Consider the following 14410-nt stretch of genomic DNA (forward strand, 5'->3'; position numbering starts at 1 on the left):
TGCGAAGTGCAGTCATCCAAAATATCCAGCCCCAGTTCACCCATCAGTGATCTGACAACAGAAAAACGTGGATCTGCTGGTTAACCTGTTGATGTTAATTACTACACTGTGCACATTATTACTGCTGTGTGCTTGCTTCCCTAGGTGATCACAAAAAAGAAAAATGTAAAATTATGCTTACACATGATTGGATGATGGAAGTCAGCAGAGCTTCATCTCATTCACTGAGCTAAGGAAACATTCCCTTCCAAAGTGAACGGCCCACGTGTATTTATCCTACTTTGAGAGTGTGTAAGGATGCCCATACATTATACAATTTTCTTATTTAATTTCCTTTATATTTACCTCCAACTATGTAGTGCAAGGGCCTACCTGATTGCATACAAATTTAAAGTGTTTAGGTCTGACCTCATATTATATTGTTTTGGTAAATATAAAGGAAGATTGTACAAGAAAGGTAGAGCATTGGCTGCATTATGTTTCTACCGACTCTCTTTTTAATAAGAAGCTGTAGAATATTTTATCTTATGTTATTAAGCCCTGGTTCACACCAGGGCGGCTTTTAAATCATGCTACTTCAGTGCGATTTCAAAGCCGCACATCAGTGCAATTTGCACTGCTGGTGTCATTGCGACTTCATTTAACAGAAGTCTATGCAAGTCACAATGAAATCAGTAAAAAGTAGTGCAGAAACCTTTTTCATAATTGCTGCTTCATGAGCTGTGGCGATACAAACGGTTACATTGCCTGCAATGGGGTGCAACTTGTCATGCGATTTGAAACTGCCTAATTGCGTGACAAGTTGTACCGGTGTGAACAGTGGCTTAAAGTGTTACTAAACCCTCAACAGTAAAACCACTCTGTATATGCAGTAAAGCATGTCTGTTATACTCACTGTGGAACCTAAGGGGTTAATCCTCCACATTTTGTAAAAAGGCTGTTTGATCCTGTCCCTCCCATTCTTACAGTGTCCCCAATCCATCTCCTGATAGAACAGAGCTAAGGGGACAAGCTGCACATGCTCATTTGGTGTGTATTGCAGAGAGTTTTTTTTTTCTTGGGAGAGTGCATGTGATCAGCACAGGGCCAATTAGCACTGTCCAGACAGAGGGTCAGGGGTCCTGCAGTCTCATAGGACAATCACAGGAGAATGACAACTCCTATCAGCTTTAACCAGACACTGATAGAAGTCACAAGACTGCTATATACAGCTAAAGAGAAAAGGTATTTAGCAGTTTATATTTACTAAAACAATTACATTTCCATGTTCTGTGTACTGTGGGAGATCAGATATAGTGAATGCAAGCTCCTGGGTTTAGTAACACTTTAGGGCTTATGCACACTGCAGCTCAAAGAAGCTGCTCCTACAGGCTTTTGAGTTCTCATTTTTTTCTGCCTGGAAACTCCCCTCCATGTTGGCCAATGGGGTTAATGTACTAAAACTGGAGTGTGCAACATCTGGTGCAGCTGTGCATGGCAGCCAATCAGCTTCTAACTTCAGGTTATTCAGTTAAAGCTTTGACAATAAAACCTGGAAGCTGACTGGTTTCCAAACAGAGCTGCGCCTGATGATGCACTCTCCAATTTTAGTAAATCAACCCCATTGTGTTCATGTGCACTATGGCTTTTTCAGAAGTTTACAGGCATAGGCTCTTACAAGGCAAAAAAAATTCTACCAAACTCGCATTTTTGAGAGGAGCATGAAAAAGCTGAAAGAAGCTTGAAAAATAGGAAAAATTAGATGAAGGGAGGGTTTGTGAGTAAAAACGTTTATGTTCAAAGAAGCTCACCAACAGCAAATCATTCTGAAGAGCTAAAATTTCACTTCTGAAGAGAAGAGGATAAAGTGAGACCCTGACTTGCATTCACGTGGCCCTGTCCAATGAGTGTGCCCATATTGGGGGTCGGGGGGCAGCACTGGTTGTATCTTAGTGCTGCTAATCTCCTGAAGCTGGCATTTTTCAGGGTAGCTTTTCCGATAGTCACAACAGTGCAACATGTCTGTGTAATGTGTGTTAAAAAAAAAAACACTTGTAGTCTCCATTGAAATTCCATTTGACAGGGTGACAATGCAAGAGAACATTCAGGACACGGAACAGAGTATTGTCACCCTATAACAGGAAGTGTAAGACCAAGGACCCTAATAGTAGGATCAACAGGTATTATTTTAATAGAAGCTGCAGATTTAAAAATATTGAAAATTACATTTGAATTTACAATCACATGTTAAAGCTTTTATGATAGTCTAGCGACTATGTTTGCATATAATTTAAAGAGGTGTTCCCCTTATAAAAATAAAAAAAAACTTCAGCTGCTGACTTTTAATAATCGGACACCTACTTGTCCCTGGGTCCAGCAATGCGGGGGATCGAAGCCCTGCTTGTCTCCCCCTTGGCATTGTAACTGTGGGCACCTGGCTGTGACTTCACAGCCGGGCACCCACTGCACATGCACATTGGCCAATCAGTCATTTGGGACCTGTCACGTGTCCCAGATGGTTGACAAGAGGGAGGGGGCAGAGCTGGGTCCTTCCTGCGCCAAGGGGAAGTGACGTAAGGAGCCCAGGCACTGAAGTAGGCAGACTACGAGGGATCCCCTAGCAACAGCATTTAGAGGTGAGTAAAAATTTTTTTTTCCAAACTCTTTTTTTATTTTTTATTTTCGGTGGAACACCACTTTAAGCTGGTTTCCCAGATGTTTATCTTCTATTTTAGTTTGATTTGTTGTATTTGATTAAAAATATTTTGATCTATACTAATGTTACCAGAATCTCAAAATGAAGTCCCGGATCACCCTACTGACCTCACCCATTTTTAACCAGACCCACAAAATCACTCTTCCGTGTGGACCCACATTCACAAACTCACTAAAAGCAGTATGGCTGCACAGTGAGTAGGAAAATTAGCTCATGAGATGTGCAGTTGGGCCTTTGATTCTTACCAGTGGCATCCCTAACATAACTACATTGCAGCACCAGATAGAGGACTTGGGAGCATTACCAGGATTACTAAAGACCAGGGGGCACTGTCAGGAGAAGCAATGATGCGACGCATGTAGTGAGCTGTGGCGAACGATGGGTGTGACCAAGTTGCAATAACAGTGGGAATGGCTTAAAGGGGTATGAGTAACTAAGACCTTAGCCTACTTCACTCTGGGTCAAGAGGGTAGAACACGCAGGGTTCAGGGGTTAAGAGTAAGTAGCACAGAGTATCTCCTAAGAAAAAATTATACCTCAGTACAATCCCTTCATCCTCCATGGTAGCACCAACTTCAGCACAGCTCCCCCCCTTCCCTATATTGAACTTACTGCACCTTGGCATTGCGTTGCTTCTGCTATTCTGATGGTGAATGCCCCAGGCCCTGATGCCACATTTACCTATGTTTTTTTATGCTCTATATATGAGTTCTGTAGCTGTTATTCCTCCTGCCACCTGTCAGACCTGTAGCACATAACGACACCCCCCCTTCCTCTTCCTTCTCCTCCTTATACCCTGCACAGTACATTTCCCCTCCTCCTGTATACTCCGACTAGTAAACCCCTAATCCTGTATATGCTGCACAGTAAACCCCTCCGCCTGTACACCATGGAAAGTGTACCCCCTTCTCCTATATTTTTGTAGTCTGATATTTTCTGCTACTTGTCTAACCTCCCTGGTGGTATTCCAGAGTGTGGTTTGGGGTTAAATTTTAGTACCATTGCATCTCCGCATCCTGGTGCAGTGTACTTACCTTGTCCCCAGGATCCTGCAATTTCCCCCCACTGTGTGTGTGCGGGCTGTGTCCTCCGCGCGGTGCCTCTGTGTGTTGGGCTCCGTTCCCTGTGAACGTTGCGGCGCTGGGGGCGGAGCCCAGCGGAAAGTTCAAAATTTATAACACATACAGTACACTGTAATCTTACACATTACATTACTGTATGGAATCAATTCACATCCCTTTTGTCCCTAGTGCTTTGTCCAGTGCCCTGCATGCAGTTTTATATTCTATATACTGTTCTTCTTGCCTGGAAACTGGAGAATGTCCATGTGCAACCAAAAAAAAGTGTTCCTTTATGTCAAAAGTGGTTTTAGACCAGCTAGAAAACAGCCATAGTAAATAACAATCAAAGGTGCTTTATTGTTATAAAAGGAAATAATACAGTATATCAGTTGACACAGTACATATCATTATACGTGAGTTAGACATACCGTATTTTTCGGACCATAAGACGCACTTTTTTCCCCCAGAAATATGGGAGAAAATGTGCCTGCGTCTTATGATGCGAATATACGCTTGGCACCGCCCCCCGCTGCGCTCCGGAGCGCTCCGCGGCCTCGGCCTTAGGAATGGCCGCAGCTTCGGCCTACCTCCGGAGCGGTGGCCATCTTGGTGCACCCGCTGTTTGCAATGTGATCACTCTGTCAAATGATGGAGCGATCACTTGTAAACAAACCGGCGTCATGATGATGGTGCGTCTTATGGTCAGGTGCGTCTTATGGAGCGAAAAATACGCTAATTACTGACCGAAATCAAATTGGTGCAGACAAGAAATAGACCATAGTGCATTTGTACTAGTACAATGAGGAGGTCCATTAAATTCCGCATTCCCACTTCATCCCTAAAGCATTTACGGATATAAAACGAAGAGTATTAGTAAGATGTCCATGGGGCCCACACCTTCTCAAATTTCCATGGACAGCCCCGGTTTACATAAGTGATCCTATACATGGGCAAGGCTGCCTCAATCGGTGCTTCCCAGGCGGGGAGGAATGGTGGGGAAGAATCAATCCATGTAAGGAGAATTTATTTTTTGGAATAAAACAGGAGATAAGAAATCAGCAGTTTCAGATGGTAAGAATGTTGCTCGTCATCATATACCCCCAGTAGGGCAAGTGCAGGTGCAAGGGAAGGTGAGGTTGGGATGGCCATTTGTAATCTAGAGTTGATCTCGCTGAACACCGCCACCCAAAACGTTGCTATAACGGGGCAGTCTCAGAACATGTGGAAGAAGGTACCTATTTGAGTCTTGCATTTGGGGCACATAGGGTCTCTATCTGGAAAAATGCGATGGAGTCTCTGCGGGGTATAGTAGATCATGTGGAGGAATTTTACCTGGATTAGTTTGTCCTTGGACGCTATTACTAGCTTGGGGCCATGGTCCAGACAGTCCTCCCATCCCTCCCTATCTAGTGTCGGTATATCGCTATGCCATATTTCCCGTAGTTTCTCTATCTTGTGGGGAGTCCTTGCCTAAGAGTGCACTATATATAAAGTAGATAGTGGTTTATTAAGGTCCCCAGGGGTTAGTAGTTCTTTAATGGGATCAGCTTGGAGGAGGGGCTTTTGAGGGAACTGGGCCATAGCTGCATATTTGAGTTGTAGGTATCTAAATCTCATCCATTGGGGTAACTGGTATTTAGTCATCATCTCTGAGAGGGACATCAACTCGCCCCAGGGCATTACCTGCTCCAGAGTTGTAATGCCATAGTGGGCCCAGACCTGTGGGTCCGGGATAGTACGGAATTGTGCCAGTGTTGGATTTCCCCAGAGTGGCTGTGCAGTGGACAGTTGGCCCAGATTTAGGTAACGATGTCTAGCAGCCACCCACACCCTCCATGTCGCCCGAGTGGGTCCTGAGATCTCTGGGTATGCCCCCTGGCCTCTGTAGGGGAGATTGCAAATAACAGCCAGTGAGCCCAGGCAACTCGCCTCAAGGCACACTACGGCGTTAGACCTGGATCACTGGAACCAACAGTGGACCGAGACCAGCATAGCGGCCCAAAAATACGTTTGAAAATTCAGGAGAACCAAACCTCCCAGATGGGCAGGCAACCATAAAGTAGCGTGTGCCAGCCTGGGAGTCCCACCACCCCAGATGAAGGAACCCACGCAGCGATCAATCTCCCTGAAGAATGAGCCAGGACCCCTACAGGACAGTTCCTAAACAAGTAGTTACATTTAGGCAGTATCATCATCTTAAGGAGGTTGATTTGTTCCAGTAGGTTTAATGGCAGGTTTGCTCAAGCTGAGCATTTCGTGTGCAGGGTAGTCATAACTGGTGTTAAATTCTTTTCTATATAGTCAGAGGGATTTTTGGTATCTAAATTCCCTCACCCACAGCAGCAGGGAGGAGGGAGCCCCCAATGTGGCATCCTCATCAATTAGGAACAGTACAGATTTAGTCCAGTTAATCCTAATGCCTGAGAGCCCCCCTGAAATCATCAAAGATTCTTAAGGCCTCTAGCAGTGAGGGACCAGCGTCGCTTAGGTATAACAGCGTGTCGTCGGCGTACAGGGACAGCATGTCGGTGATATTGGTCTGGAAGGAATAAACTTTGTTGAAATACTCTCTAAAACGACTGTTGATATTACTTGGCGCAGTAGCGATAGTAAATAAGAACACTTGCAGAATTGAGTGATAGTGAATCGTGGGGAAATTAATTTTATTATTATTTTTTATAGTTATTTATTATATTATAATTTATGATTTAGTGTTTCAAACTTTATCATACCCGGGATGTCTACTAGACTCTTATTTGGACAGATTTAAGTGAGTTATTACTAAGAATTACAGGCCTAAAATTGTAAAAGCCAAATTTCTATGCAAAACAATATACCGCTTTAAGACACAAAAATCTGGCATAATCATACCGCCGGGGAGGTTAATTGCTGCTATTCATTCTTTGCTGTGCTTTGTTTGGATTGCACGTTTTCTTTTACTGTTTATTATCTTTTTAATAATTTAGCTTTTAAATGTATATTTAATCTTCAATTCATTTACTGTATACACTGCTAACTTGCTTTGCTGACTTTGATCTTTATTTGTTTTCACAGTGAGTGTAATTGTAATTTAATAATTTCTCTATTGGGATTTTTGAGGTATTCTGAACCTATTTTCTTACATACCCTGAACATTTACCCATTCTTCTAAACACTCTACACAGTACACCCCTCTCCTCCTATATACCCCACAGTATGCACAGTACACTCCTTCTCCTGTATACCGTACTTTGCACAGTACTCCCTAGGGAAGGCCTCTGAAACTCCTCCTGGGCTCTGCGCAATACAACCGACAGGCTGCACAGATCTCACTTATAATTCCCTTCACAGGCTTTCAGGTCTTGGTGGGAACTCTGGGAGTCTCTATCACCCTCATCTTCCAGCAGAGGAAAAAGAAAAGGCTTATTTACATTTGGAAGCTCTGCAACAGGAAGAGAGATTTTCCCTCATCACCCCCTGAACACCTCTGGGAAAGACCTGCAGCCTTATCTGGATACACTTTCCTTTGGTATCTGCTACACCTTCCACACAGTCTCACCAGCAAGGGACCACAAAAAACAGGAGAATGGCAGGCATGGCTGATTTTAGGGTTTAACTGCCCCACTCAGGATTGTTCAGCTATGCAAAACTGGGCTCTGGGGATCCCCCAGTGAATTCAAATGTCATTCCTTGGACCTGTATTCCAGTGCTCTGTGCAGACTGATAGCAAGGACCGTGTTACTTTGCTATTGCAGTGCTGACACGAGAGTCTTGTGTGAGCTCAGTCAATGCACGTCTCTCCCCTCTGTCTGATGTTCTGTCCTCCTGTCTGCCTCCCAAGCAGCTACTAAGTGCCAGGGACATTTGCTGTTCTCTGGAGACAGACTCCTCTAATAGGGATGAATGGCAACCTTAATCTATATTATAGGTAATTTCATCCAAATATTTATATAGTATTAACAAACACAATTTACCACTTTGTCTCATTCTGATAGCTGTGCTACAATGCGACGTTTATATTACACTACATAATGTATTGCTATGCTTTATGTTAATTTCTGTTTTATGTATACATTTCAGGCCAGAGACGTCTTTGGGAAGCAGTGAAGCGGAGGAAGGCTATGTGTAAGCGAAAATCCTGGATGAGTAAGGTAGGCCAATGTGGAACACTCTAGAGCATCCTTTTTCACCAAAGAGGAACCCTTGAAATAACTTTCCGGTCTCAGGGAACCCCTGATAAGAATTTCTACCTTACAGATCACTAAATAGATCAATGGTGTCAGTGGGAAGTTATTTGAGAGGCAGAACATTGCTCAAGGAACCCCTTGCAACCCATGGGGGAACCCTGCTCTAGAGATTTGATTATTGAAGACTCTCATAATTTGTAAAACACTATGCATATTTATTTTTATAGATAAGTACAGATCAGTTTGTTTTAAATGATAAGTTCACCTTTTGAAACACATTTGCTGTTCCAGACATATTTAGGGTGGAACATGTAACATGTTCCAGCTTCTGGCACCGTGACAATGGGTGGGGGGGGGGGACTTTTCTCCACACCTGCTTCACAATCCAAAAAACAGTGTGGCTGTGGGGAGCTCTGCCCATACAGCTGCATCATTCAATAATTTACTGTGAATGAATGAACTAGAAGTACTGTCACTTCCACAGCAGACGACTTGTAGTTCTTAATGAACTGCAAGGATGCTACTGAGTGCTCTTTCATTCATTCAGAAGCCCTGCAACTTTCAAACTGGTAGCCCATATGAAGGTATTGGCTGAAAGTGGCAGAGCTTGTCTGCAGAAGCCTGACATTGCATCCCTGATCCACTGATCACAGGTGCAATGCTGTCCAGACTCCTACAGTTAAAAATAAAAAATGCAAATTTTTTCTGCAAAAAATATGTGCATTTATTATTTTGTCTAAAAAGGTGAATATATCCTTTTAATGTACTGTGGCCAGAACTGCTTAGAAGAGCTGGTCTAGGATGAAGTTCACTTGTAGTCCCATACAGTTTGTTTCAGTGTGAGTGCAAGCTATGCCTGAGGACAAAACTCTCCATAGCTCACTGAGCACAAAAGCAGGGATCACTGTGGTCTGGCTGGCCGATGTGATGATGTAAGCGTGCCTGGGAACACGTTCTTTCAAGCACATTGTTAGTGCAGACCAGCAGGGGAGGGGGAAAAAGACAACTTGGGCACGGTTCGATTCAGCGTGAGTACACCCTTTAAAACTTTTTTTTTTTTAAACCAATAAAAATGTACAGGTCATAAGTGTTATCAAGGGATGTCTATATAACTCCCAGTATATAAGATACAGATCTATTAGTATATATATATATATATATAATTTTAACTAAAATAGTGAAGACTAATACATTTGTAAATATCATTTGTAGGGAATAATTAAAAAAAAAAAGACATATATAGTTATCCACCTAAATGTATTAAAACATTATACATATTTACTGAATACTCTTATAAAATAACAAATGTCTGAGAAAATGTTGTGATAAAACAGACAGGTTAGTAATTCATGCAGTTCCCACATCAAACCTACACGGCTTATCAGCTGCTGTGCGATTAGGGTGGCTTGCTGGTGTGAATCTTCATATCATCCCATTGCAACATTGGTACCGTATATACTCGAGTATAAGCCGAGATTTTTAGCCTCTTTTTTGAGGCTGAAAGTGCCCCCCTCGGCTTATACTCGAGTCATCGCTGTCTGCCCGCTCGATCAGCGTGTCGAGCAGACAGACAGTGGCCATTCTATGATTCAAAAGCCGCGCCTCCGGCTCCGCCTTCGCCTGTGATAGGCGGAACACTGAATTTCCCAGCAGCCTGTGTTCCGCCTATCACGGGCATCGTCTCATCCTCGTACTACGGACGAGGATGATACGATGTCCGTGATAGGCGGAACACAGGCTGCTGGGAAATTCAGTGTTCCGCCTATCACAGGCGAAGGAGGAGGCGCGGCTTTTGAATTTTACAATGGCCGCCGACGAAGAGGGCACGGGACGGAGGCAAGGCAAGGCACGGGACGGGACGGGACGGGACGGGACGGGACGAAGGCAAGGCACGACACGGGACGGAGGCAAGGCACGGCACGGGACGGAGGCTCGGGACAAAGGCTCGGGACACAGGTAGGCTGGACACACACACACACACACACACACACACACACACACACACACACACACACACACACACACACACACACACACACACACACACACACACACACACACACACACACACGGATGGAGACACACACACACACAGGGATGGATGGATACACACACACACAGGGATGGATGGATGGATGGAGACACACACACACAGGGATGGATGGATGGAGACACACACACACAGGGATGGATGGATGGATGGATGGAGACACACACACACAGGGATGGATGGATGGATGGACACACACACACACAGGGATGGATGGACGGACACACAGGGATGGACGGACACACAGGGATGGACGGACACACAGGGATGGACGGACACACACACAGGGATGGACAGGCATGTCTCACCCTCGGCTTATACACGAGTCAATAAGTTTGCCAGTTTTTTTGGGGGTAAATTGGGGGCCTCGGCTTATATTCGGGTCGGCCTATACTCGAGTATATACGGTAATTGTTTATTGTAGTTCCATAACTTGTAAATTTATTCACTTAAAAATTGAAAGCGCTGATCCAGCCTCTGAGTCAATATAGTATTAAATTGCAAGATTTTGGATAGGACAAAGAAATGTTAAAACTCAGATGGCCTCTATGGGACAGTATACATGTACTGTACATAACCTGTGATGATATCAACTGATGGTGGTATACTTTAAATAAAGGCCAGGGATTGTATGTGAACAAATTTGTATGCCTGAGGCCCGATGGTTTAAAGACTTCCTATGTGCAATTAAATGTGTTCATTTGTATTGTAATTGTACTGTCCTCCTTTATATTGTAAAGTGCTGCATAAACTGTTGGCACTATATAATAATAATTTACATGCAAGTAACACATAAGTTGTGGCAACAGAAAACATTTGCATTTATTCAGTAGTGTGCAACTGGTTGACGCAAACCTCATATATAGTCAGAAAAGTGTCAACAGATTAATACAGCACAAAACTCAGCAAGTCAATATATGTGGGGCTCTTTTACATGGGTGATCGATCAGGTCTGCCTGTCAGTTTTTCAGGCAGACCTGATCAGAGGTTGTATGTATTGCTATGGACCAGTGGGTGTAAATGGATTTGTGTCCGTTTACACCCACCTACCTATGCGTCTAATCAGACCTGTTAAAAAAAAAAATGGAGGAGGACTGCGTCCTCTTCCATTTGGGTGGCCCAGATCAGAGGCAGCCAGATAGAAACAAACAGCAGAGTTTATTTACCTCTGGCTGCTCATGGAGCAGAACAGGGGCTGTCCATGTCCACTCTGCAGAAACCGAGCGGACATAGACCTGTCATCCACTTCGAACAGGGGACAGATCCCCGTTGATTGAAACGGAAGGTGCTTGTGTGAAAGGGACCTTAGTCCAAGCAGATTGATTTCAGTAGACCGAGATATAGCCAAGCAGTTATATTATACATCCCAGACAGCTAATTCAACAAGAGGCAATGCTGCTTCTTCTATAAACAAGCTGTTTATAAAGTGATTATCAATATAGCAGCCTTTTGTTTAATAACCATCCATAAATTGAATTGGAACAACAGATGTATCACACATTTCGTCACTGTACGCCCTCCCAGAATTATCTGACCGCACTGCAGCCGTCATTCTGCTATAGCGCGGTCAGCAAGTGGTTAAAAACGCCTGTTTTGCCATGTTTACATTCCATGTTTGGCTGTGTTTGCGTTTAGAAGCATTTTACTTTTTTTTCATATAGTCAAAAATTAAAAATGCCTGTAAACGAAATGCAGTTAAACGTGAGTTATCACTTTTACAAGCTGTTACAGGCGTTTGTCGTTTCAAATGGATCTGTGCACATTCTTATTGTTTACAAGTAAACATAACGATAATTTTATTTGTATAACATATAATTTTATAGCAGTGGTTATCAACATAAAAGGCAGAGGGGACCTCAACTGCAGATCATAAAAGCTCCAAAGGGCCATACATAACAGTCACTATATATGTAATACTACACAAAACTGTCAGAAACTGCAGACATTCTAGAGAAGATGGCTAGAGACTACAGATATGTTACATGTGCTATTTGAGACTGGAAACCTGCTGCAAAAGATAGAGAATGGCTTACAGGTTATATGAGATGGCTAGAAATCACTGTCATTCTAGCTTGGAGTCTGCAAAGGGCCACACAGTAAGGAGCAAAAGCCCTCATGTGGACCTGGGCTACAGTTTGGGCCCCAGGTATTTACAGTTACTGTATAGCTGTTCACTATACAGTACACAGTTTGGTTATCTATACATAGTTGTGTTCTGATTGAGTCTCTGGTATGCAAATTCTATTAAAGCGTACCTTCAGTCATTTTTTTAAATTTTCCATCTATTAAATCTTCTGCCCTTGTTGTTTTAACTTTAGATAGTAAAACTTTTTTTCCTGCCAGTAAATACTTTATACAGCCCACTTCTTCTTACTTGTCTGATCATTAGCCTAGGCTTATGACATCATGCACCGCTCTCTCACTCTCCTGAGAGTTTGCCAGGAAGGGAGGGGAGATGAGTCTTAAGAGGGCCGATGAAAGCTGCAGAGCTGGAGGTAAGTGTCTGTGTAAATCCAGGAAGTGAAAAGGCAGCAGCTTCAGCTGCCCACAGTTTAAATGGTTGCAGCCAGACTTCGTGGAGGGAGATTTGGCATATTTGGCAAGTACAGAATCACAGTATATATAAAATAATATGCAAAGTGGTTGGAGGGAAGCTTCAGAATGGCAAAGATGTTTTTATTACAAATTATGTGAGCAGACTTTAATAAGTTCCTCTTTAATAAGCATCAGCACATATGTGAATTTTTTTTCTGATGCCAGATGTATGGTCTCATCTTATTGTCACAACCTACATCATGGTTCCCATTGAGGTTTGCAGTGGTAGTATGTTATCGTTCAGCACGTCACACAGACCTACATTGTGGGTTAGATTTACTAAAACTGGAGCACTCGGAATCTGGTGCAGCCTGTGCATGGTAGCCTTCTAACTTCAGCTTTGACAAGAAAACCCTGAAGCTGATTGGTTTCTGTGCAGAGTTGCACCAGATTTAGCACTCTTCAGTTTTAGTAAATGAACCCCAATGTTTAGTAAGGCTTGATGTACTCATTCATAACAGAGTGTAGAATAAAAGAGGCTAATATTGCTGTCTTTGAAAGTTTGCTTCAATCCACTGTCCTCTGTCTGCGGTGTTAGAATATTTGGGTCTGGCTTTACTCTGAAAATAGAACCCACCCACTCAGTATCACATGTCTATCCACTCTTCTTGCTGGACCGTGACTGGTGACACTCGCACTGTACAAGTGTCAGCAGTTGTCCCAGGATTTCCTTTCTAGGGGTCTTTAACTTGGGGGAGGATGGATTGACCCAGCTGCAGGCCTATCTGGCAGCGGAAGCTGCTAATCCTGCTTGAGAGATTTGCTGCACTTTTCCAGGAAATAAATCATGCTATCAGCATTGAATTTCTGTATGCCTGAAATACACATCTCTCAAGGGGACCCCTTCATGATACCAGTGCAATGTAACCTGCGGCCTCATCCTGACATCTGACTTTTTATTTTCTTATCTGTGGATTAAAGTGGATCTTATGACATTTTAAACGACAAGGATGTACCATATTGCTGAGAAACAAACAGGCCTTTTAAATCAGGCAATACAAACAATGCTGATTATGTACAAAGAGTGCTAAACTATAGCAACCAATAGGATTTCAGTGTATTGTGAGTAGACCATGTAAAAAAAGATCATATTTATACAGCAAGGCAAAGTACTGTGAAGAAAAATTGATAAAACCTTAAGTGACCAACCGGAATTCATTTTTTTTTCTGATTACATGCCATTGGTTGTTATAGTTTACTTCACATAATATATATATATATATATCCCTAAATACAAGTTCTCAGTGGTATCTTGCAGTTGGTGTTTATTTAATCAAGAAGCACAATATCATTCAGAATCATGCAAACACCTTAACAGTTTCACACCTTTAGGCTGGGTTCACATTAGTGCGCTAGGCGATATTGCATGGGATTCGCAATGTCTATGCGATGCAATTTCAGCCATACATATTGCATTCGGACCAAAGTTGTGTAGAACTCTTTTTTTGGTCTGCACCAGAATCGGATCACATGGGTGTTCACACCCATGTGATCCAATTCATGTCCCAATTGACAGTTCACACTGCGATATGCAAACCGATCTGGGGGTGTCATTAACTTTATATTGATACTCCAAGTGGTTCGCATATGGCAGTGTAAACTGCCTGCGTGTCGGGTGCGATGCAGGAACCCGCAGGGGATTTGCAGGGCTTCCAATGTGAACCAAGCCTAGGCCCACCCTATACCCACAAGTGATCCAGATTAAGCCATAAACCATGGCCCAATTTGTTCCAGTAGGAGTAAATTAATTACATCCCGATTCCCCAGAAGGTTGGATATTCCCTGGATCACCAATTCCTGGTGTTATTACCTATAATGTTAATATCCTGATATTTATTTGTAT

At 43.0% G+C, this 14410-nt stretch overlaps 1 protein-coding gene across 7 annotated transcripts in view; it reads left to right on the plus strand.

Moving 5' to 3' along the window:
- Window positions 1–14410, plus strand: part of TNK2 (tyrosine kinase non receptor 2) — a 296608-nt gene that overhangs the window by 194783 nt on the left and 87415 nt on the right. For all 7 annotated transcript variants that reach the window (XM_077487599.1, XM_077487600.1, XM_077487598.1 and 4 more), the window contains one exon: window positions 7816–7886. In XM_077487599.1, coding sequence (XP_077343725.1) covers window positions 7816–7886 — 71 coding nt within the window. The remainder of the gene's footprint in view (window positions 1–7815; window positions 7887–14410) is intronic.

The sequence above is a fragment of the Lithobates pipiens genome, unplaced genomic scaffold, assembly GCF_037356315.1.
Source record: "Lithobates pipiens isolate NorthernLeopardFrog02 unplaced genomic scaffold, aLitPip1_a1.2 Scaffold_18, whole genome shotgun sequence".
Taxonomy (NCBI): Eukaryota; Metazoa; Chordata; class Amphibia; order Anura; family Ranidae; genus Lithobates; species Lithobates pipiens.